The 25,702-nt window shown below is 43.5% G+C and overlaps 2 protein-coding genes across 4 annotated transcripts; both read left to right on the forward strand.

Annotated features, from left to right (window-relative positions):
* The first annotated feature begins 1,707 nt into the window (after positions 1-1,707).
* On the forward strand, positions 1,708-7,899 carry LOC137850948 (myosin regulatory light chain 2, smooth muscle minor isoform-like). Of its 2 annotated transcripts, none has more exons than XM_068671523.1 (4): positions 1,708-1,867; positions 5,893-6,090; positions 6,253-6,414; positions 7,394-7,899. In XM_068671523.1, exons 1-4 carry the CDS (start codon positions 1,726-1,728, stop codon positions 7,564-7,566), a joined length of 675 nt encoding a protein of 224 aa, XP_068527624.1. In that variant the 5' UTR covers positions 1,708-1,725; the 3' UTR covers positions 7,567-7,899. The 2 variants fall into 2 exon arrangements, with proteins under 2 accessions (XP_068527624.1, XP_068527623.1); XM_068671522.1 differs by lacking the exon at positions 1,708-1,867 and adding an exon at positions 4,162-4,321.
* Positions 7,900-18,537: 10,638 nt separating this feature from the next.
* LOC137850950 (myosin regulatory light polypeptide 9) lies at positions 18,538-25,146 on the forward strand. 2 transcript variants are annotated; one of them, XM_068671524.1, is made up of 4 exons: positions 18,538-18,681; positions 19,890-20,088; positions 20,252-20,413; positions 24,211-25,146. In XM_068671524.1, the coding sequence occupies exons 2-4, from the start codon at positions 19,905-19,907 to the stop codon at positions 24,381-24,383; spliced, it is 519 nt and encodes a 172-aa protein (XP_068527625.1). In that variant the 5' UTR covers positions 18,538-18,681; positions 19,890-19,904; the 3' UTR covers positions 24,384-25,146. The 2 variants fall into 2 exon arrangements, with proteins under 2 accessions (XP_068527625.1, XP_068527626.1); XM_068671525.1 differs by lacking the exon at positions 18,538-18,681 and adding an exon at positions 18,888-19,050.
* Positions 25,147-25,702: the final 556 nt, after the last annotated feature.

The following is a 25,702-nucleotide window of genomic DNA, read 5'->3' on the forward strand; positions in this document are numbered from 1 at the left end:
CCACTGAAGGCAGACTCCGAAACTTATTGAGAGCCATTTTACATTCCTGGCTGCACCTTTAGCCTTCATGCATTGCTGGTTGTCTAACCCACCTGTGCTTCAGTTTCAGCATCTGTAAGGTGGAACCTGTGATGCTTTTATACAGTCTGAAGAAGTTGAATGAGAGCTAATGAGAAAAATGTTACAAACAAATCATGTATTTGTTTATAATTGGTTAATTAGTGTTTGTGGAAACAGTATTGCTCTTCATGAGTCAATAGTACTGTCATCTGTATTTCTTATAGATGCCTGGGATCTAGTGAATCTCTAAATTCCACCCTAATTTCCAAAATAGCAGATTACACACATTTCCCCATTAAGAAAAGGATTCAGAAAAAAAAGTCTTCCGAAAGGTCAATGGGCAGTGACATAAGCCTGGCCCTGGTGATTTCAACTATAGGCTAAAGTCCTCTGTGGCTAGTCTATTACATATTGCTCATTATGTTAATATTTAATATGAGTACTACACTGTATAAGTACTACTCATGTCCACTTTAGACACAGAAACAAGTATGAAGACTTATTCTGAAGAACTTTCCTACATATTCATTATACATATTTTAGCCTTTGATTGTTCACTTATTCTTACATTTTTCATTATTTGTTATTTAGCTAGGTAAGCTAAAGCATTATTTTAGAAAAAGTCACAAAAATGAATACAGGTCATTGAGTTAATATAGTATCAATTTTTGAATGAAAAAAAATATAAATAGTGGTTATGAAATATTATTTATTTCACTGTTGGATAAAAATAGAGTCTCTAACACAGGCAAAGGTTCCCATTATTGAATTATATGTTAATTTTCCTGATGATGCCAGCAGGGGAAGTATCCGGCTCTAGAAGCATAAAAAATTAAGATTAAAAAAATGTAGTTGAGGCAATCAGCAAGTGTAAAAAGCAATCTTCCAGACACATCAGCTCCTCTGGTTGTTACAACAGAGCACTTCCCAAGAAGGTGGGGCAGTACCATAAAAATATAGATATGTGCTTATATTCCTGGTAGGGTATTTACTCCTGGTAGGTGTAGGGTCAGTTGCCAGCTGTACCACAACACCCCATTACCCTGAATATTCAGAATATTTATTTTTTTGTCAGGAAATGGCAACACTAGAGCTTTGTGATGCTTCTGAGACAACTCCAGCTCTAATTAAGGCAATTTTGTGGCAGCCGTGACGTAACGGGGGATGGAAACAAAAGGGCTCGGAAGTTATTGGAGATACCACGGGAGGGACTGGGGCGGCGCAGTGAGATGAATTAAGACCATAAATTGTGTGTTTCAGTGTTTGTACATGAAGGAGCCAGAAGCGCCCCCACGCTCCCCGAGGCCGCCTGGGCGCCGGGCGAGGCCCCGGCCGCCATTTTCCTCAGGGGGGGCGTTGGGCGCGGCGGGGGGCGGGGCCTGGCGGGATGACGGGCAGGAAACTCCCGCCGTTGCCTTATAAGGGCAGGCGCTGACTGGAATGCGGAGAGCGCGCCGGGATGTACCAACAGTGAGCTGAGAGGGGGGGGAGCGGGATGAGAAAGGGCGCGTAGCCCTCACAGGACCACTGATAAGGGCCAGGAGAGGCCGAGAGGAAGGTAAAGCTCGGTCGCCGCCGGAGTGCCGTCAGCTGGGCTCGGGTCGCGTTGCGTGCCGTCAGGAGCGATGAGCCGCGTGCCCTTCCCCCCCCGGGCTTTCTGCGGGAATGGTCTCGCCCACGCTTCCTTTCCCGTGCGCTGGTTGGGCGGCGGCCGCGCGCTGCCCGGAAGTGCCGCCGCTGCTGCAGCCGTTGGTGCCGTTGGGCCCTCTCCGTGTCCGTGTCGCCGCCGGGGCTCCGCCGACGCCCGGTCAGTGGGGGGGGGGGGGGGGCGGGTAGGGCCGGGGGGGGCGGGTAGGGCCGGGGCCGCTTCGGTGGAAGGCTCTGCAGGGGGGGCTGGATAGGCTGGGCCGATGGGCTGGGGCCGGCTGTGTGAGGTTCCACAAGGCCAAGTGCCGGGTCCTGCACCTGGGGCGCAATAACCCCAAGCAGAGCTACAGGCTGGGAGATGAGTGGTTGGAGAGCTGCCAGGCAGAGAAGGACCTGGGAGTGATGGTGGACAGTCGGCTGAATATGAGCCAGCAGTGTGCTCAGGTGGCCAAGAAGGCCAACGGCATCCTGGCTTGTATCAGAAACAGTGTGACCAGCAGGGCTAGGGAGGTGATCGTCCCCCTGTACTCGGCTCTGGTGAGGCCGCACCTCGAGTCCTGTGTTCAGTTTTGGGCCCCTCGCTACAAGAAGGACATCGAGGTGTTTGAGCGGGTCCAGAGAAGGGCGATGAAGCTGGTGAGGGGCCTGGAGAACAAGTCCTACGAGGAGCGGCTGAGGGAGCTGGGCTTGTTCAGCCTGGAGAAGAGGAGGCTCAGGGGCGACCTTATTGCTCTTTACAGGTACCTTAAAGGAGGCTGTAGAGAGGTGGAGGATGATCTGTTCTCCCACGTGCCTGGTGACAGGACGAGGGGGAATGGGCTAAAGTTGCACCAGTGGAAGCTTAGGTTGGATGTTAGGAAGAATTTCTTCACCAAAAGGGTTGTTAGGCATTGGAATGGGCTGCCCAGGGAAGCGGTTGGGTCTCCATCCCTGGAGGTCTTTAAAAGACGTTTAGATGTAGAACTTAATGATATGGTTTAGTGGAGGACTGGTTAGTGTTAGGTCAGAGGTTGGACTTGGTGATCTTGGAGGTCTCTTCCAACCTAGGTGATTCTGTGTGTGTGGAGAGGTGGCTGTTAATGTGTCAATGTAATGGCAGCAGCGTTAGATCCAGCCCAGGGTTCTGTGGGGAGGCGTTGTGGGACTTGAGGTGTACCGTCAGCCTTACAGGAGGAGTTTCTGAACGGTTTCTGAAATAAGGCCCAAGCCTTTCTGTGAGTCATAATGTTAGGTGGAAACCCAGCCTCTCTGTCAGGATTTGGGCCATTCAATGTGAAGTCTTTCCATTTGCTTATCTACTGATACTCTTCTATGTTCACCCTGCACTTCATGTATTTCAATTCCAGTACCATGACTTTTGTAACAAAATGATCTGTCTGGTGGGTATCTCAGATGAAATCCTTTTCTCTCCAAAATCAGTGAGTCCTGCACTTGACTCAAGTGAAGCTAGTTCTTGCTCCCTGCTGCATGCACCAGGATAACTTGTGTATAAACACTTGGAACTTCTGTCCATCACAAATTGGTCTCTTTGGCTGGATGGATTGGTGTCCTTGTTTTTTTTTGTTTGTTTGTTTTTCTGAGCGTGTTCCAATTTATCATCCTTCTTCTAATGGAGTTATCCAGAGTGCAGCTCTACCTACCTCAGGTATACCTGCACCAAGCTTGTGCTGAAAGCCAGTACAGTCTTGTGACATGCTCCTCTCTCTCTCTGTCCATGCTGATGCTCAAGAGGTCTGAGTGCAGGAGTCGTGCCTTCTGTGCTCTGTATGGCTGCTTCCCAAAACTGGTTTAGAGAAACATTAGAAAGCAGCCATGCAAGTACAGATACTGTTCCATTTGCATTTTTTTGTCTCTTGTAGTGTGATACTCTGATGTGGCAATCTCTTGAACAGAGTTAAAAACAAATGGTTCTCTTCCCCCCATGCGTAGCTGCAGTGAGCAGCAGTCTGCTTCTGTTACCTTCTCAGTTAGGTTTGAACTGTACATGAGGGAATCAGAGGTAGCAGCTCCCTGGCCTTCTGGGAGCACTGTCCTGTGCTGCATCCAAAGGAAACTTTTTTTTTGTTTTCTTTGAATAGCCAATATCCTTCAAGCTATGAACTACCTCAGTGAACGATTCTTAGTGGGTATGATTTGGCCGTATTTTGAGCAGTGGAACTTTTAATCAGCAATTCAGAATTGAACAGGTTTCTACTGAGGTAAGAAGAAGACCAAAGTCACGCGCTGCTCCTGACTGCAGCCTGAAAGCCAACCCCTGTTTTGTCGGCTGCCTTCATGGGTTTCTGGGCGTCAGGAGTTCAGGTTTGTTTGCTGAAGTGTTGTTGGAGGCCAGAGGTTTCAGATAGCTTGTGGTCAGTGAATGTAACGATGAGAACTTCAGCGTTGCCGAATGATGCACAGTTGCATTTCGGGGGCTATTTTTAGTTCAGGGCATAATGGTTGGTTTTATACGTCAGGCGAACGTTGTATATGAACGTAAGCTATAAAAGCATGGAATTAGCAGGGGAGATCAGTAACACTGCTTGTAGACAAGAGGAGAAGGACAGAACTATGGAATATCCTTTCATGATCCAGATGCTTGGTACAGCGTGCCACGTATCTGACACAAAGCAAGGTAAAATGCATTTCCTCTAATTAAGAACAAAAGAAGAAAGGTAACTGCTTTTTGCCTGTGTATTCGGTTGGTCATCTATGGGAGCAACTCTGCCTTTTCCTTTTTTTTAAAGGATGAATCCAAGTTGGTGACTTCAGTCTTGATGTTCAGGAGCCTAACAAAATACAGTAACTTGTGAGCAAACTGTTGAGAAGCCATTAGACCTGTGACTCTAATTAGAATTGCATTGGTGATGAGATCATTGAACAAAACTAAGTTAGAAAATTAATACGTGGAGCTGTCAATTAATACTGTCAATTTCAGCATGTTCGCATTCTTGTGACAAGTGAAGCTTGAAGTCCTCCTCTTTCAGGACGCTTATTGCATGTGCTTAATGTAAAACCCAAAACCAAGGATAGAAGGAATCTGGGTTGGGTAACGGTTGGTTGGGTGTAATAAAGGATTAAAGCAGCCTGGATTATTTGTGTTAAATAAAACTAAGGCCTAGGTGTGTACTAGAAAAGTGTTCTAGAAGCAGTGGTAAACAAGTCCTCCATTATGCTGAGGTCTTTGTGTTTGCATGTCAGCGCACCAGATTCTCATATTTGTTGAATGCTAAGTCTGTCTTAGCTAAACACAAGCCACTAACTTGGAAGTCTCACTTATACCCAGATTGTATTAATGTTTCCACAGGAATTACCACTTGTTAGCTTCTTTGGCAGCTCAAGGGAAACAATGCAATTCATATACGTGTGCTATGTAAAGAGCCTATGACAATAGCAGTTCCATGACCTGAAGATCATTTCTTTCAGGTTATCAGCTTCTAAGAACACTTCTGTGACTTTAATTCCTTTACAAAATAAAAAGAGTATGCTGGCATTTGCATATGTATTCTGTTAATAGTTCAGCTGTGTAAGAGAGTAGCAATGCAGTGCTTTTGGCCCAAGAGTCAGTTTCCACTTTCCAACACACAATCCCCTAGTTGGCTTTGAAAGAACTCCAGCAGGGGCTGGATTGGCCAATCTCTCCATCTCCCAGCACCCCAGCCCAGCACTGTTCAAAAACCTTCAGAAAAACATGTGGATCCTGTCAGGGTCAGCTCCTTGAACAGCAGCTACTTCAGCATTGTTATTCAGAGTCTAAAATATATATTTTTTTTCTCCCAGATGTTATCAAGCAGTAAGCTAAAGTTTATTTAACAGCTAAATACTGTACAGGTTGGCAGATGATAACATTCTATATGCCAGGTCACCAGTGCCTACTGATCTGCTAAACAGGTTGTCTTTGGTTTTCGGATGAGGCAGTTGGGGTTCTGAATCAGAAATACAAGCACTGGGTAAGCTTCACTTCACAACTGTGATTTGTTTTGTTTTTATAATGTAGCATGCTGTTGACCTTCAGCACTCTCTGAATCATGCAGGAGATTATGCTTAGTAGCCAGTTAAGTCTGCATAAAAGAAAACATAAAGTAACTCTGTATGTTGTGTTTGACTACAACATGAAATTTGATAATCTTTTATCCATCTCTCCCCCTAAGTACTTGCGATCTGGTTTAATAAGTCTAAATTTTGGATATGTTTCTATTTTCCTAGAGCCAACAGCCAACATGTCTAGCAAAAGGGCAAAGACGAAGACCACCAAGAAGCGCCCTCAGCGCGCCACTTCCAATGTATTTGCGATGTTTGATCAGTCGCAGATACAGGAATTCAAGGAGGCCTTCAACATGATCGATCAGAACAGGGATGGCTTCATTGACAAAGAGGACCTGCACGACATGCTTGCCTCCCTTGGTAATGTCCCTTTATTCTTTACAGTTGCCAAGCAAATTTATTATAATCAAAACAGTACATTTGGAGAGCTTGTAAGTGTCTCACTTTATATTGCACTATTCAGGTGACTTTTGTTGGGTTTAGTTTGAAAGCTAAAACAAAGCTGAATGTTTTTCTTTGTAGGAAAGAATCCGACGGACGAATACCTGGATGCCATGATGAACGAGGCTCCAGGACCTATAAACTTCACAATGTTCCTCACAATGTTTGGTGAGAAGTTAAATGGCACCGATCCAGAAGATGTAATCAGGAATGCTTTTGCTTGCTTTGATGAAGAAGCAACAGGTATGTGGGTAAAATAACAGTGTATGTGTATTGCTCTTACTTATTTTTGTAACCATAAATACTTCTATTCATGGAAGTAGTGATGAATGTTAACTGAGAATTCTGATTTCTGGAAGGTAAAAATTATGTTGTATTTCCTCAGCAGCTGAAAATAGCATTGCTTTTTTTTTAACAATGAAAAACGGAATCCCAAACTTCTAGCTCTTCATTTATTTTTTCAAGGCAGGAAAAGAGAACAAGATACTGACTGGGAGTCATGGCCTTATTTTTTTTTCTAACTTTAAATTCAGTGTAGGGGCAACATATGTAAGGGGAATCCTCCTTGTTTACAAAGCTGGTGTGCTTTTTTGAAGAACCTTTTTTGTTAGCAACTTGTTCAGCTGCACTTAGGAGAAGAAAATCTATACAAGAAAAAGCTAGTAATTAGATTACAGATAGAAGAAAGGAATTTCAGGTTATTTAAAGCTGTTTAGTAAAACAATGGTAAAAATGTATTCTTCCCAATGAATCTGGTAAATGTGAGTTTTGCCAATGATTTAAGATAAATTCTGAGTCTTTAAAATATTTCGAACTTCCCAGTGCTTAACACAGATGTTGACCAATGATAAAGTTCCATTTTAAGTGATTGTTTTCATTAGGAATGTTTAAGACAAATGGATCCTTTTTGTATAAAATACATAGTTGTTAAAAGGCTCTCAGTGCTACTGGGAGTTCAGTCCTATTATGAAGAAGACAGCATATGGACGCTGACAAATTTCTTACAAAGGCAGGTCATGCAGTGACCTTTACTTGAAGTAGTGAGACCATGCAAATTAACGAAGAGGCTTGACTTGATTGATTGCTTGTAATTATTTGTATGTTATGGTAATAGGCTTTTTCATGTGCCGAGAAAGATTAGCTCTTTTATTAAAGAATTAAAATTATTATCCAGCAGTTAGCAGATAAATGTAAAAGGTTTTTTCTTGTCCGCTTACTCTAGGGTTTATTCAAGAGGACTACCTGCGAGAGCTGCTGACGACAATGGGAGACAGGTTCACAGACGAGGAGGTAGATGAGCTCTACAGAGAGGCACCGATCGACAAGAAGGGGAACTTCAACTACATCGAGTTCACGCGCATCCTTAAACATGGAGCAAAAGACAAGGATGACTGAGCAAATCTTTGGATACCTGCAGATTAATTTCTACTTCACACTTATGTTTATTTTTGAGGGTTTTTGAGGGTAGAAGTTGTTGCATGCATTTAGCTTTACAGCTTTTGCCTTTCTTTACGTATTTATCTATTCCAGGCCATTTAGGCACATCTGCACCTGTGTAATCAGACTGGAAGTGGGGAACATATTGAGAAAAAGCATATGGGGACAAAGATCAGTGGACTTTGAAGTCCATGGAAATAATCTCAATGTTTCTGGTTTAGCTGGATTTTTACACTTTTTTGTAACAAATGCCATTTTGAAATAAAGTTTGCTATATAGATTAAAATCTCATTCTTTTGTGGAGAGGGGAATTTCTATTATGCATTTACAAATGCGGGTCTTAACTGTATTTTATTTGCAGTTGCAAATCAAGCTCAAACTCATTCTCATAATGTATTGTTCTCCGTTGCATAGTTACGAAATGCTCCTAGCAGTATATGTTGGTGTCTTTAAAAATGAAGCTGCATAAATCTGCTACATCATTTTTTCCAAGTGGAATATGACTGGTGTAAGTACTTAGCCCAAGAAATCTTTAGGGAAGACTTAGAATTGCCTAATTGCCAGCAGGGAGCCTTTATGATTCTTGCCTAGTTTTTATTTCCTTTTTCTGTTCATAGTTTTTCAGCAATATTTTTATATCAATGTTTATGTTCCCAAGTTTGCATTCCGTTTTTTTTCTACTGGCAATAAGTGGGAGTTAGGCATATTTTTTCCTTCTGTTGAAGGAAGCTCATGCAAAGGCATCTATGGGGTAAAAGTGTCTGCTGGCAGTGATTAATAGCAATACTTGTCCAGAAAACCTCCATAAATTTTGTTCTGCAGCTAACGCATTTGCATGGGAGAATGACAGCAAGAAAGTTGGGAGAATTAACATGGTAAACCCTGTGTGTGGTACAACCACTCTCACTACTTCAATGATCATATGTTTTATTAATCTACCTGATATTGATGAAGTAACTTTTGCACAAACAAAATCCATTCACACAAAAACAGCTGTGTTGATGCTGTTCTCTTGAATACCAAGAGAAAAGTTCCTACTCAGTTCTCAGACTGACTACATCCTTCCATGTGTCTCCTGCTCCTAGCTCCTACAAGCTAAAAAAGGAGAAGGGAAATCCATCTTGCCTACATATTTGTCTTTTCAAGAGATTACCTCTTAACCAGAAACCATTCCCTGAGCTATTTCACATGATACCCAAAAGGATGGGAATCTTACTTTAGCTGAAGGGTGTGAGAAGATTGGGCCAGCATGAAATGCCCCAGGATGCAAATACTCTACAAAAAAGTAGTGTTTGTCTAACTTCCTGTGTAGAGTCATGGAAGGCTTGGTTTCTTAATCTTGCCTGTGTTCACACATGTTCCGTCTTTAGCTTCATAAATCAGTTGATTTTACACACAGTAAGCATACTTTGTTCATTCCTTGGTGGTTTCTTCTACTTCTGGGCTTAATTAAAATTGGTTTTCAACCATTGCTTTCCTATTTTTGTTTTGTCTCAATTTTTCTTCCTTTTTTTTTTTTTCCCTCCTACCCAGACTGTGTTCTTCACTGTAGTACTTCAGACTGCCACACCTCTTCCTATTCTCAAAAGATTGATTTTAAACTCTCTATGCTCTTAAGTATGGTTACTAGGGTAGTCTTTCCCTGGAATACCTGCAGATGACTCTGAGAAGGCAGATCATGTCAAAATTTTCACCTACAACGCCCTTGTCACAGAACTGTTGATACCTAGGACACACAGAATTGTTGAAGTGCTGCTATGTACCATTAAGTTGAGGAGCAGTTACACTCTTACTTCTTTACTGTTCTCGTAGCATTTTTGCAATTCGATATTGTGTGTGAACATGCAAGCAACCTGCACTAAGGATAAACATTAAGTCTTTTTTTCTTTGAACAACTAAATGGACTAAGACTGGGAGGTTAAGCTTTTATTCTCTTACAAACACTGGGCCTCTGAACTATTCCCTTCCTGATTAGTAAATCTTCTCAATAAATTTTAGGTGCTGGTATGTTATACTGAATAATCAGCAGATAAGCCATCTGTTTTTTCCATGCTGGAAATAAGTTTAGAATAAGTGATTATTAAATTGAAAATCATGCTAAAGAGAATCTGGTATCCTCGAGAGGAAGATTATTTCAAAATCTTCTGTGCTGCTGCCCTTAATTTTTCAAGAGCCAGCTGAAATGGGGAACATAGTAGTTTTGTTTCTTGTTGCTGTGTGTGGACATTATGCTGTTGGCCACTTTTGCTGATTAGGGGCTGGTCATGGAGAACTGTATGAAGTGTAAGGATACCTATAAAGGAAGATACATTACTGAGGAAGAATTTCCAAGTATGTTCAAGTGCAAATAATGCTGACCTTCCATGTGGCCAGGTCTCCCTGTTATCTGTATTGTAATATAGAAGACTAGTCAACTTGACCGTGGGCATGTTGTTTTATCCTTATTTATCCTTAACCACTGGATTTATCCTTAAGGATTTATCCTTAACCACTGGAAGGTCAATAACAAGCCCTGCCAAGAGACCATATAAGAGCATCAGATGCATTTTGTAGCTAGGAATGTTCAGACAGCTGAGGTTGCGTGCCGAGGGCTGGAGGGATGTGTCATCAATAATCCACTTCCAAAAATAAAAATAACTTTGGTCGTTGAAACAGTTTAAGATCCTGATGACTTAATCTTAGCATTTTGCAGTCAAATTTTTGGAATCAATCTGTTCTCCCTTGGGCTTCATGTATAATGGGTCTTCAAACTGTGCTAGAGCAGGCTTATGATGAAAGACTATTTTCACAGGCTGATGCACACATTTAATAGCCTTAAATCTGCAGTGATATATAACACCCCGCAAAGCACCATTGAAAAGGAGTGATTTATTCTACGTGACCCATTTACCCTCTTCTAAGGCTATATCCACAAGGGTCAAACTCAAGCCAAAGCCTGACTGCACCTGCATGAGAAAAATCCAGAGAGGAATCTGTCTGCGTGAAGTGCTGCCAGTGTATATTTGCCCCCCTTTTTTTTTTTTTTTATTTTTCCCCTCTGTTGCTGGTGATACTCGTCATACGCAGCATTTTGACTGTTCAGGATGCGCTTGTTTCTGTTCTTTTAATCTGCACCTAAGCAAGTAAAACATTCTCATGCAGTGATCCCATAACAAGCGTTTCACAAAATGGAGTCAGCCGAATACACTTAGCTTAGCAACTAACTGCTGTCACAGAGGTGGTGTCCACAGACATGGAAGTAAGGATCTGTTTCGCTACTGAGCTGAGAACTATCTTTAGATTGCATACTTGTTTCTAAGATCACCGGCGTATGTTAGGGAATGAAATGGGCCCCATCCTGGAACAGGACATCAGGGCCTTAGTATCCTGCCCATAGTATTTGTTCTGAAAGATGGAAAATATCTTGAATCCTGTCAAATGTTTCTCATGTCCATGGCTTTTTCTTGTTGGTAATGATACTAACATACTATCTGATACGTTCCTGGGGAGTTTCAACTAGCAATGAGTAGCTCTTACTCCACTGAAGGCATTCAGACTATGGAAGTCCAAATAACAGGTGAGTAACAATGAAAATAGAGGCAGAGACGTTTTGGATAGCAGCAGTTAATCTGCCATTGGTACTGTCTGTGTACCCGTGCTCCTATTTTGGTCTGCTCCCTTGATTTTTCAAACACTGCTGTCGCTTTTAGATACCCTTCTAGTTCATGGAGAAATGATTCAGTATGACAGGAGCAAACTCTATGAACTCAAAAACAGGATTACGAATGCCAGGAACAACGCAGACAAAAAGAGAAATCGGCAAACGCAGCTTGCAAATAAGTTATTACAAAATGTCAAAAAGGAATACTGGAAAACAACTCCACGCAGCTCATGGCTGGTGACTCAGAGATCGCTGTTTTCCTAAACTTTTGATATATTAGATTAGGAAACTTGTTATGAAGACTAAAAGTGGGAGCACACGGCTGAGCTTCCTGTTTTCTCCCTCCAGTTCGTGGGCCTGTACGTGGCGTTCCCTGGGACCATGCATTTCCTGCAGGAGCAAACTTGGTTGCTGAGGGCAGACAGAGCATGCAGGCTGCTGGGGTACCACATCCTTTGGCAATACCCACACTAGGCCTTCTAAAAAATAATTAGCATTACAAATTTTGGCAATACAGAAATGGTTATTGCCAAGGGAAGTTTTCAGGCCAAAATGTGTAATGTTCCCTAGAAAACAGATTGTACATAATAGGTGTTGCATCACAGGGCTTAAGGGGTCAAGCAGTCCGAATGAATATCATTCAAACTTTGAGCCCGGCTCAGGCTTAAAGGGTTATCGTAAATGGGGTTGCATCAGGCTGGCAGACAGTCATTCGTGGGGTTCTGCAGGGCTCCGTTTTGGGGCCAGTTCTCTTTAATGTTCTCATAAATGACTTGGATGCAGGATTCAGATGTACACTAAGTTTGCAGATGACACCAAATTAGGAGGAGCCACTGACTCCCTGGAGGGTAGAGAGGCCCTACAGAAAGATCTTGACAAATGAGAGTGCATCGCCAACTGCGTGAAATCTTAACAAGAGCAAGTGCCAGATTCTGCAGCTGGGATGGGGCAACCCTGGCTGCGTGTACAGACTGGGGGACAAGAGGCTGGAGAGCAGCCCCACAGGAAGGGATCTGGGGGTTCTGGTTGATGGCAGGTTGAACACGAGCCAGCAGTGTGCCCTGGCACACCATGGGCCATATGTGGGATGCATCAGGCACAGCACTGCTAGCTGGTTGAGGGAAGGGATTGTCCTGCTCTGCTCTGCGCTGGTGCAGCCTCACCTCCAGTGCTGTGTGCAGTTCAGGTGCCACCGTATAAGGACATAAAACTATTAGAGAGTGTGCAAAGGGGGGGCTACAAAGATGGTGAAAGATCTGGAGGGGAAGGCAAATGAGGAGCAGCTGAGGCCCTTTGGTTTGCTCAGCCCCGAGCAGAGCAGGCTGAGGGGAGGCCTCATGGCGGCCTGCAGCTCCCTCACGAGGGGAGCGGAGGGGCAGGCGCTGAGCTCTGCTCTCTGGGGACAGCGACAGGACCCGAGGGGACGGCATGGAGCTGGGACAGGGGAGGGTCAGGCTGGGGGTTAGGGAAAGGGTCTGCACCCAGAGGGGGGTCGGGCACTGCGACAGGCTCCCCAGGACAGTGGTAACAGCACCGAGCCTTTAGGAGAGTTCAAGAAGTGCTCGGACAATGCTCTCAGACACGTGGTCTGGCTTTTGGGTGGTCCTGTGTGGAGCCAGGAGTTGGACTCAGTGATCCTTGTGGGTCCCTTCCAGCTCGGGATATTCTGTGACTCTAATAACACTAACAGAAGATGTTTACATGTTCTTTGGAAGCACATGATTAACAGAACAGGAAATCAAAATGCCTCCTGGAAAATCCCAACAGTTTGCTCGTGCAGTTTCCTTTACCATACAGTGATGATTTATTCCCTTTGTAAACCGGTCTTGTCCTTTGACAAAGCTTGAAAAGCAGTTATAAACAGCACAGAATTAGGCAGGTAAAGTTAAACTTGAATATGTGCACCTACAGAAGCAGATGGTGCATGACAGCAGCATTCACTTTAGCATTTTTGTCAGCTATCACTGCTCAATTTTGCAAGGCTTATTTAATCTTTAATCTCTAATTTCCTCACTTTGACTATTTTAAGGTATCAGTGAGTAAAACCTCTCTAAATAGAATCATTGAATCATAGAACCACAGAATGTCCCAAAATGGAAGTGACCCACAAGGATCATCGACTCCAACTCTTGGCACCACACAGGTCTACCCAAAAATTCAGACCATAAGAATAAGACCACAGTCCAAACACTTCTTAAACTCTGACAGGCTTGGTGCCGTGACTGTGTCCCTGGGGAGCCTGTTCCAATGTGTGACCACCCTCTGGGTGAAGAACTTCTTCCTGATATCCAGCCTGAATCTCCCCTGTTGCAGCTTGACTCCATTTCCTTGTGTCCTATTGCTGGTCACCAGAGAGAACAGATTGGCACAATCTAAATATTGAAATACGTTTTTGGTAGTTTAGTTTTCTTTTGTTTTGCCTATGAGTGTTGTGTGTATATCTCCTTGGGAGTTGAAAGGCAGCGTTTCACAATAATTTACAGCCTTTGTCTAACATAGCCAATTGACTGGGTGTAAAATAAGGACTGCAAGCGCTGTCTTAGTACTTGTTAAAATAGAGCTGGCATCAGACGCAAGTAACTTGAGCCTTGACTTAGCATTGTATCTAACAGGCACTGACATTTTTTTTTTCCCTCTGTCAAATTCCTCTTCCTTAGCTGTGAGCTAATCATCTCTAAAGCAACACGTTTTATACTGTCAACATATCACCAGCCCACAAGAAGCATGTTGATTTTGAAATTGGTTCGCCAGCCAACAAACCTTTTGTAAGCATCAGCTAACAAGAATACTGATAAGAGCTTACTTTTTGTGCCAACCACCTGACTAAATACGCTCCTTCCTGTTTTCTGGATATGTTTTAAAATACCATTTTTAGGCCTTTGGCCAAGCATTGAACAAATTTCATTTTCTTCCTTATTTGTACAAGCACACTGTCAAAGAGATACACACGCTAATTCAGCATGTGCTACGGGCTCTGGCTTAGCAGAATTAATTACATGTGTTTGAAAAACTGGAGGGCTCGGTCTCTTCTGACTAAGAATACATTAAAACTTGTTTATTTTTGCATTTTATGTGTAAATATTGAAGAATCATGGTGTCTGACAATACTTCTGTTTAAAACTAGTGCGAAAAGGAGGTAGGAGGGAACACAAAGATTTGGCTACAACTATCACAACTTGCCAGCTGGAATTAAAAACAAGTGATGGACATCCAGCAGAAGCAGGGAAGTGTCAGTAGCATGACTTCTTTACCATAGAGAACAGGTAGCAGGAATCAGCAGCCCAAGATGTACATTTCAACTGTGTGTGTGTGTGTGTGCATGTGCGTGTTGCTTCCATACAAAGGACTTTGGACTTGGGAATGTAAGACTGGCAAGGAGCACCTTTTCTGCTGACTCCAGTCCCTTCACATTCAATCAGCCAGTTTCAGTCCCCACTCATACAGTGATCAAACTGCAGACTTAAATAAGTATGTTTTTTGTTTGTTTGCTTTTTTTTTCCTGTTTTACAACACTTCAGAAAGACTGACTGTATTTTATTTATGTTGCATTACATTTCTCTGCTTTGTCCTTAGCCTTGGAATATCATTGTCATACGATGCTCTAGAGAGCTTACATTTTCCTCAGCGGGGCACAATGGAAGTTACCAGAAAGTCAAAACAGGGTTATTTGTCTCTTACGTGTCAGAGAAACAACACATCTTTCTTCTATAGGCTACGGCATATTCTCTGAGAGCCTTTATTTTGTATGCCCCAGAATCTACACTGAAGCAGGGATCACCTGGGAAAGCAGTTACTTACCATTTTTATTCATGAGGCCTTTCAAAACAGTGAACATCCAGAAAGTTGGCTGGAAGTCTTGCTTTGAGGCTCCCCGAGAGATCCAAGCAAAGATACGCATTCAGAATCCCTTCTTGGGTTTAAAACTTCTCAAATGTCTTCCCTTTGGATCACAGCACTGCGGCTATTTTTGGAGGAATTCCGAACAATTCCGGCTCCCAAGTATCACAAGAATTACTGTCACTCTGACCAATACAGCACTGCACTTAGGATAGCTTTACAGAGACAACAGATAACAGCTGGAATCGGTGAAAGGATAGAAAGGCAGAGAGTAATGAGCCAAAATACTATTCGAAGGAACTGACTGTCAATATGCTTTTGCTAAATGACTGTTTTGACCTAAAATTACCTCAGATCAAAATTCGGACATGTATGATTTTAATTGTGCTGTCAATACTTAGCCTCTGTAATTAGCATTTGCAATTTTTCTTGAACAATGATAATATGCGCAGAAAAATCTCTTAATTTGCAAAAACATCCATCCAACTTTCACATATTTTTAATCCTTATTTCTCCTTATTTCAATGTGAAAATCACAAATCAAAAAAAGACCTTCCAGGGGCCTGGCAAGGGAAGACCTCAGGTCTGGTTGCTGAAGACATTCAAGGAGCCAGTGCATCCCAGTGGAGCTCCTCTTAGAGACACAAGAAGAAGCAGAGAGAGGGGACAGTTGCTGGGTTTCCCCTTCTCTACTTTAAGTGCCAGTTTATACTTGCCAAAAGAGCAGGCAGGCCACACATGGCCAAGGGAACAGCAGCTCTCCAAAGGAGGGCCAAGATTTTGCTCCCTGCTCACCACATCCAGCTCATGCAGCTCTTTACAGCTAGGGATGAATGGCCTAGGCAGATTTTTACTGTGAGGCAGCACAGCTGTTCCTCTTGCATTCCGTAGATTTATGAAAAAACATCAAATAACCCAGATCAACCCTGCTTCATTAAGCAACCAAGTTAATCACAAATATTCACCCAGTCATTACAACTCTGCCGTGGTCAGGAAATGGAGAGAATTAAATGAAAGTGGGGAAAAAGTTTACTGTAAATTGCTTGCTGTCTGTGACAGCCTTAGAACTTAAGATTGAAATAGTTAATTTTGAAGACTTTTATGCAATCTAAGGAAAGTAACTCTAAGAAAACTTTTCAACTCCACCAAAGTAATAAAATATTTTAGATGGACAGGATGGGAAAATTTTACATGTTTTGCTTAAAGGCTTGTTTTCTCAAATATGTCTGACAAATGAGGAAGAAGGTGGGAGTAATGAAGGAAAAGGAGTTAGAAGAAAACATAAAGAGTTGAAAACTCAGCATTTAAAAAAGCTCATGTTTTCAGAATGGATAAATTAATTCCTGTTCTGTATGGTTTCTCCAGGAAATTAGGCGGTACTGAGAAATAAACAAGCCTTTGGCAGACATTCTTGGATGCGGTGGTGTAAGCATTTTTCTCTAGCCCACAGGGCAAACGCTGTATAAAAGCAAAGCTCGTCACTAGATGGCCCCACTGCTTGGTGCAGTACGAGGGGCTACACTGGCATCCTTTCACCCTTGCTTGAGCAGCCCCTGACCCAAACGCCCTTCCTGTGAGCCACAAAGGACACATCTTGTGCAGAGCAGCTGTAGAAATGCTTCGCTGCCACTGCAGTGCCAGGACGTGAGGACTGTACGTGGTGGTGGAGGAACCTCTTAGCAGAGCTGCCCATTGCAAGCATGGGCTTCCCAGAGCACGCTCTCCCTAGGATGTGCCCAGACTGCTCTTCTGGAAGAGCCCGACAGCCGCTGTCAAGACCAGGCCCGCTGTCCCATCAGATAATCACCTGCCAGCACAGCTCCCTGTGCAACCTGGGAGCATGATCGGAGCACAAAGGAGCTGCATACTCAGAGACTTCACTGTACCCTCAGAAACAGGCTGTGTGGCAGCAGGTAGGGAGGCTACAGCCGCTCGTGCTCCTCCAGCACCAGCCAGGCACTCACAGTCACAGTACTGCTCACAGGAACCATCGTCCCTACCTGTATCCTCTCCAGAGGGAGCTTTATACAGCATGGAGCCCTGCTCACCTGAGGGATCGTCACAGCAGATCTCAAGATCTGTACCACCAGCTAATGCAGACACATAAAAGGCCTTTTTTTTCATGAGGTGCAATATACGTCCATTTTCTCCCCCCTTAAATTTCTTAAGCTGTATTGTGAATGTGTGTATCATAAGATTGAACCATTTGGAAAAGGATTATATACATTTACATCACACAGAAAATGGTCTGCATTTAAGAAGTGGTTCTTGCCTCACTGTGATACGGTAAACTGGAGAACAAAAGCTTTGAGAGAGCGAGGAGCAGACCTTATTTCATCACTAAGCTGATCTCATGCAAGGCAAGTAATGTTACCCTATCTCTTCTCACCTATTTGAAAGTTAAACACTGGGAGCAACATACAGCCTGACAGGTTTCATGTAACACCTTTTTAATAGAACAAAAAGTACAATACAGAGTAGTGTGTGTGCAACACTGGTTCCATTTTAAGTAACTGGTGGAAGGGTTTTAGATCAAGACATGAAATAGCTGTTTTCAAAATTAAATTTCAAAACACGATTCGGTTGTTCGAGCTTATCACAGGGTATTTTAATGACTCTGTTATTGTCTCGGTGTCCCTGCCACTCTTCCGCCCACTCGCACTGTGCATGTCGTTCTTACCAAACCGTATGCAGTAAGCGCAGGGATTTTTCCCCAGGTACTGGGGATTTCTCCCCAGTACTTCTTCTAGGGCCGTGCTCCTGTGTCATCAAAGTTCAGCAATTTTTTTTTCCATTGTGTTTTAAGGCAATTTGGAGAAAGTATTAAAATTCTTCAGTCTTAAGCCACATTCTCACACCTGTTTTCTGTGTTAGGGTGGGAAGGAAATTTGGGCCTTTTAGCCATTAATGTGTTCCCCTTCAACTCTGCTTCTAGAGGATGCGTTAACTTCAGCATGTGCAGTGCCTATGCTTCTGTAAAGGTCTGTACTGAAACACCAAAAGCGGTAATTTTGGCAGAATTATGATTTTTTTTTCCTCTTTTATTATTGAGAGTTACTAAATTGCACCATAAATATGCTGTACACCAGCAAAACTGGTGACAGGTCGGAAAGGGGATGAAAGAACAGCAAGCTGACAGCCCAGCTCTCCAAACTTGCACAAATTCACACCCCTTTATGGACTAAACATTTTTCTGAAGCCTGAGGCGGCTCCGCTTGGAGGGGGCGGCGCTGAGATGGCGGCCGGCCACCGGCTCCCCCCCCCCCCCCCGCCTCCAGCAATGGTCCCGCCGCCGGGCACCCGCTGAGGGGCGGCGGCGCTGCCCCCGGGCTGCACCAACTCTCCCGGAGGGGGGGGGAGAGGGAGAGAAGAGCGGCTGCGGGGCCGCCCCGCGGAGCCTCCGCCGTGAGGGGGGGCAGGCGGCGGCGGGGAGGGCGCGGAGCGGGGCCGCCGCCCGCCTCAGCGGGGGCCGCCCGGCGGCTGCCCGGCCCGCTGCCCGCCCCCGGCGGGGCGGTGGTTTTGTCCAGGAAGCGCCGCCACCGCCACCGCCGCCGCCGGTTCCTCCACAGCCCCGATCCGCTGCGGCAGCCGCTGGGGTGAGGCCGTTGGGCACCGGGGGGGGGGGTCCCTGGAGGGGGGCGTTGGGCGGCGGCCATTGCGGGGCGGCCGTTGGGGGGCGGCTGCTGCTGAGGGGAGGCGGCGGGGGAGGGCGGGCTGCCTGTGGGGGCAGATAACCCGCAAATAACCCGCAAATATACAGCTTAGAGCTTCCTCGAGAGGCCTCGGGAGCGATTTTAGGCGCCGGGCGCTGTCCCCGAGCGGGTTTCTCCGCGGCCGGCCGGCTGCTGGCGGCTCCCCGGGCGTGGCGCAGCGCAGCGCAGCCCCTGTGGCGCTGTCAGCCCCCTGCTGGCCCCGCTCGCCCTGAGGGATAAAGGCGTCAGGTCCTAAAGGAGCCGTAGCAACAGGTAAATGACGGCAGGGAGGATGAAGCCACCGGGGGGTGACATTGCCCTGCGGCTCAGCCTGCCGCAGGTGAAGGTGCCCGGTGCTAGGGAGACGAGCAAAAGCCCTCAGGTGGTGTTTTTTCTTCCCCCCCTTTTGCTTAAAGGAGTAGGCAGCAGGGACTTTCAGGCAGCTTTCAGGTAGGCCGAACCTGTGGTACAGGTGAAATTAAGTGGATAAAAGTAAACGGAGGTCAGGCAGCAGCTACTGGGGTCAGCAGAAAAGCAGCTGGCACGGTTCTCCTAATGTCAGGGGGTTGTTTTTTAAATAAGGGAATGCAAGGCAGAGATGGAGACCCATTGTCATACAAAACAGCGACTGCTGTTACATGTGTGGCTATACTGCCAAGCATAGGCACTTCGGGGTTTGTTCAGGTGAACTGAGTTCTGTTTCTCTTCCCCTTACTCTAATATTGCGCATACTTATACTGTATCCATACAAAGTTACTTCACAGGCTCAAAACCTCGCTTTTCTCCTTTAAACCTGAGACCAAAGTTCTGTTCTGGCAGATGTATGTTTTAAAAAGGAAACCAAGATAAAAACTGTTTCTTTTAACAGTGAAAATTAAGTGTAATTTACATCTTGTTTTAGTCACTTTTATTAGTTAACAGTCTGACTGATGTTTGTATTTCCTGCTTCTCTTTTGCACTTCCTGGTTAGGGAAATAGGCTCTGCTGAGAGGAAATGTAAGGGTGTTAGAGGTGTGTTCTGTTTCTCAACACTAACTTAAAGCTTTAAACTTAGTACTTTTTTTTTTTTTTATGTCCTAACTCTGACCTTATTCTATTTACTTCTCTCCTAGTATCCAACAGCCAACATGTCTAGCAAAAAAGCAAAGACGAAGACCACCAAGAAGCGCCCTCAGCGCGCCACTTCCAATGTATTTGCCATGTTTGATCAGTCGCAGATACAGGAATTCAAGGAGGCCTTCAACATGATCGATCAGAACAGGGATGGCTTCATTGACAAGGAGGACCTGCACGACATGCTTGCCTCCCTTGGTAATGTGCCTTTACTCTTTGCAGTTGCCAAGCAAATTTATTATAGTTAAAACAGTACATTTGGGATAGCTTGTAAGTGTCTCACTTTATATTGCACTATTCAGGTGACTTTTGTTGGGTTTAGTTTGAAAGCTCAAACAAAGCTGAATGTTTTTCTTTGTAGGAAAGAATCCGACGGACGAATACCTAGATGCTATGATGAACGAGGCCCCAGGACCCATAAACTTCACGATGTTCCTCACAATGTTTGGTGAGAAGTTAAACGGCACCGATCCGGAAGATGTAATCAGGAATGCTTTTGCTTGCTTTGACGAAGAAGCAACAGGTATGTGGGTGATAGTCAGCTCCTTTGGGGTGTCGTATTTACATGTTGTTTATTTGGATTTCTAATTAGTAGGCTGACTTTTGCACCTTTGTCAATGAAGTATTCCACAGTAATGCTAGATGGCATCATCTGCCACGTTTGAGAACTTGACTTAGTAATAAGTGAGAGTGAAAACTGTCAGGCTGCTCTGGCTGCACGCTGAGGACTAGTAGTAACATTCTTCTGTGGGGCTTTGAAGAAGAGTGCTTTAATTAGGCAGCGTGCATGTTCCTCAAAGTACAAAATATGATGTATGTGCTCAAAGAAGATAAGAAATTCAAATCAGTAAGCTGTGTTTTTTTCTATGGTACTTAAAAGGGAGTAGATGTGAAATCTGTATGACAAGAGTTTGTCCTCCCCCTGCAGTTGATACATCTGAATGTTTGATGTATTTAATACTTGAAGACAGACCATCCAGAGTACATAAACTCTTTCTTCTTACCCCTCCTCTTGCCTAGTGTGTGTTAGGCTTTGATGACAAATACTCTGTGTCATGCCATCACGCCCGGCTCAGTCCTTTTAAAGGCATAGCAAGGGCTGTAGCCGTGGTGATCTGCTGAGATAAACAGGGTGGGGCCAGAAGGCAGAAATGACATTGAATTGACTTGCGTAGCAAGGAAGGGGGAGGGAAAGAATGCAGAGCTCAGTTTTGCTTTATCAGACTTTCAAGGCTGTGTCTGCAATCATGAAGCTAGAGTTTGGGCTTTTATTTACTTACTCATGTAGGCTGAGGTTCTGCAGAACTGGGTAGCGACCAGGGATGGATCCTGAGGGCATTCTGTGCAGTCACAGAGTGTCAGGGCTGCCCTGCTAGTGCGTGCAGAAATCATGCAGTCACATCGAGAGTGCAGGCTACACCTGTAACTCTTCTCACAGCTGCCTACCGAAATATTTCAATCTAATCTGTGGATGTGTGCTCTAGATTCTTTCAAAGGGTATTATTCCGTTTCAAACAGCTATTTTCTGTCTGTGTATTTTTAGCACCTTTTGCCTTTTCAAAGTGCATCCCCTTCCTGCTGGGATGTAGGTAAACAGGCTTTCTGGTGGTAAGGCCTTTTCAAATGTTAATTGACTTCCTCCCTCTCAAGGGAAATCTCTTTACCATCTCCTAGAGAAGGAAGTTTTGTTAGTAGGTTAATTATTTTCTCTCCACAGGTAGTCTGACTCAATGTGCTACAGGGTTTTTTTGTGTGCACGAAAACAAGAGCCTGTGAATTAGGATATAAAGAAAATGATTGTGCTACCCGTTCTTTTAAACAGTGACCTTCTGTGTCTCTGTAAATAATAAGTTACTAGTTCAGGCCCCCATGTACTGATAAGATTGATTTTTATCATCTTTAAACTCTCCGTGATAAATGTTTTAGTTTAGTCCCAGGATAACTTGAAGGTAGCGATTTCACAGTCCGTTTTATGTCTTGTGCCATCCTCAAGTTTTAACCAGGAAACATGTTAAGATATTTATGCTGTTTTATTGATTTTTGAATGATGATCATCAAAACACACTTTAAAAAATGAAGCATAAGGTAGAACCCATGTTGTCTTTGCCTGTTATTCATCTTATGCTCAGATTTGAACTTTCTTTTCCTTTTTCCTTCTTTTCACTTAATAATCTCCATGTGTCTGTGTTACGGACCTGATTCTCTACTCGACATTAATGTAGTTCTTTTGAAGGAAAATAATCCAAATCAGATCCTCTTGATCAGGATAAAGCAGTTGTACTTGTTTTTACTTACTTTTCCTATATGGTCCATCTAGTTGGGTATATTACTTCAGCATTACTGTCACATAAACCAGTAGTACTATGAAATTAGTATAAAAGCTTATATCTGTCTTCTAAATCGGTGTAACTTTTGTCTGCTGTTTGATTCTGCGCTGTCATCTGTTTTGTGCTGCCTGCCAAAGGCTGATTCTTAAATTTTGCTTCATTAATTTATTACTCCCTGTCTACGTTGAAATTGTGTGTGAGATTGGTTATGGGATAGTGGGTAGACTTTATGCTTTATAATCTGTGCTGCTAAAACTTTTAGCGTATGCCTTGTCTGGCAACCCAGTTCGGTGCTTAAACACCTACCCACCTACCGACTCAGACAAAAGCGATTAAGTCCTCGAGGCTAAACTTGTACCACGAAAGGCCTTGCATTCTTTGAATACTAATCCTTATGTCATCTCTCATCACTATTTGGTCTCTGTAGCACTACAGAAGGAAAAAGCCTTCTGTATTTAGTTTGTTTTGTCTGTGTCATGTCCTGTCGTGTCACCCCCTCCCCCCTTTGCTCACACCTGCAAAGAGACAACTGCAAAATTTGACCCAATTAAGTAGGGCCTGGCTAATTGAACATTCCCCTCCTGATTTTAAATGATAACATTGCTGTTAGCCTTCTTCATTTGGGGTCATTAATCATGGACTTGTCTGCACTAGGATATGATGCTGTTTCAATTAGCATATGTTGTAACATGTGTTTGTTGTGTTTTTTGGTGTTTTTTGGTGTTTTTTTTTTTTTTTTTCCCCTTCCCTGCAGCATAGACCAACCCCAGGGTAATTTGTCATGCTCATTGACTGCCTTTTGGTTCCCTGATTTCCTTCTTGGCTTTCTCTGTAATGAACTCTGTTTGCTCAAGCTATACAGCTCTCTTTTCAAAGCAGAATTCTTTTTTTGTAAAAATCACATCCTAACTAATTCTACATCAGTCACTGTTGGTGTCTACTTATGATTTCCAGCTGTTCTGCCCAGTAAAAAAATTTTGTTGGCAACATACTTCTACCTCCATTCTGTTGCTGGTATTTCTCCAACTCGAGTTCAGTAACAGCTTTCTTTCTCCAAGGAAGCAACTATTGTGCATGTAAAGGCATGATAGGTCTTACTTCAGCATTAAGCAGTTCCTGCATTCTCAGGTCTGTGTCTCTTTTGCACATTCCTTTTTTAATCTCTAAACTTTCCTGGAATTATTTGGCAGCTGGTGGTTCTGCCCACCTACTGAAATTGAATTGACAGAGCTTTCTTTGCAGTAATAAAATCATCAGCCTCTCCTTTTTATATCTTTGATAGTTTCCTCTAAAATCTGCTAACATTTTGTCATTTAAAAAAGAAAAAACAAAACACCTCGTTGTATATCCTACCTCTTTTGACTAGTTTTTCTGCCTCTACCTCTCCATGGTAAACATTCGTGCTCCTTCCTGAGTTAACTTGCTCTATCCTGTCTGAGAGTCTGATCTATTATAAACTCTACCCCTGGATGCATGCCAGCAGTTCACTGCATCCACATAAACCCTCCAGCAACGGCGCTGTGCAGCGGTGAAAAGCCAACCAGTGGTTATTTAGTCCCCACAGGAAACTCGTTTATAGAGGATGCACACATGTATCTAATTAAGTCAAGAAAAATAGAATTCAATCAAGAGAAGTGCTTTCATAATGAAGGTTAGCAGTGACCATATTCGTAGCTCAGGATTGTGACTTTTGACTTTGAACTGCTGAAGATCCATGTAAGGAAATAGATATTATTAGATCACAGCAGATCAGGCCTTCTAAAAAAAATTTGTATGAAATGCATCAAAGTTCTCTCCCTCCCCTTTGCATTCAAAAAATTGCTTTACAATTTGTTTAAGGAAGTACTTCGGGCTTTTGGTGCAAATGCACATCCTACACGTTGTGTTAGGTGATTGCATGTCTGTCGGCGGCCGTCGCACATTCATCCTGCTGCTTTTGAAGGCTTGCTAAGAAACAACTTCCTTTTGTGTTTCCCTATACCTCACCCTGTAGGGGTTATTCAAGAGGACTACCTGCGAGAGCTGCTGACGACAATGGGAGACAGGTTCACAGACGAGGAGGTAGATGAGCTGTACAGAGAGGCACCGATCGACAAGAAGGGGAACTTCAACTACATCGAGTTCACGCGCATCCTTAAACATGGAGCAAAAGACAAGGATGACTGAGCAAATCCCTGATACCTGCAGATAATGCTTTTTTCCTTTTCCTCTGGATCTGCTTGTTTTCCTCTTTTCTTTTTGGGACCTTTTGCATACATTTTAGTATTTCAGCTTTTGCCTCTGTGTACTCCGAGGCTGCTCAGGCACACCTGCACCTTTGCAGTAAGACTGGAAATGGGCAGGGAGAAAGGAAAGCTTAGAGTGGCAGAGGCTTAGGAACAGGGATCAGTGATTTGGGAGGCACAGATAAAAATGTCAGTGTTACTCATCCTAGCTAGATTTTTGCAGTTTATGATAATTTTTTTTCAAACAAGACACTGCTATGTTAAGTATGGCATTAAACATTTTCATGCCAGAAGTGGACTGTTTATCTAATCATATCTGTAAATATTTTTGCAGCTGTATACAACCATGTTATCTATTTTTGCCTTAAAAATGAGTCATGAATCACTTAAACATACTGATTTTGTACTTCAGTGACCGAGTACTTCAATTCTCAGTGACTGAGTACTTCACTTCCTACTGTGAGCATACATGATGAAGAAATTCCCATCCCTCAAATTTTAATCCATTGTAAATTAATGATTTTTGTCTTAGACTTGCACATTAACATGTTAAAATCCTATGGGTGTAATTGGGGAGATGTTTTACCATCTTAACTCCTCCATTTCTTGACACTGAGCACAATATTAATACTGCTTTTTAACCTTACATGGTTAATTCTAGTGCTTTCTTTAAAATAATAACAATAAAAGAAACCTGTGTATGAGCCAAGTGTTTGACTGATGCCTTTCACCAGATCTCAGCGCTAACAATACAGAATTCATCGTCTTTCATTGCAATCAGGTTTTTTTCTTTCTTCCTATCTTTTCTGAAAATACAGTGAGGATGGGGCTGGAGGAAGAAGGAAGGTGTGCTGCCTCTATGCTGTTTGTTTTCTATCTGAAAATACATTATTCTTGCCATCCAAATGAAGCTATATACAATATATTTTGAGAGCTTCTGCTGTCTATAGTGCTTCGGGTGTGTGAGGGGAGGGCATCCTTTTCTGTTCCATTTCTCATCATTATGTCCTCTAGTTACGTGGTATGAAACGTGTGACAGATCTGATACAACACTTGCAGCATCTTCAGCATAATTTGAATACCTTTGGTTCTGTTTTCCTTTTTTTGGTGGAGAGAAATGGTGATCTGAGTTGTTTCCATCACTTTTAGGAATTACAATGCTCCCCCTTAGGAATTCAGGTTACAAAAGCCAGAACTGGCTTTTGGCTAGGAGTGTTTTGCTCCTTCTGGGTAGGCTGCTTTCGTAAACTGCATCTCAAT

Source organism: Anas acuta, chromosome 2, assembly GCF_963932015.1.
Source record: "Anas acuta chromosome 2, bAnaAcu1.1, whole genome shotgun sequence".
Classification (NCBI taxonomy): domain Eukaryota; kingdom Metazoa; phylum Chordata; class Aves; order Anseriformes; family Anatidae; genus Anas; species Anas acuta.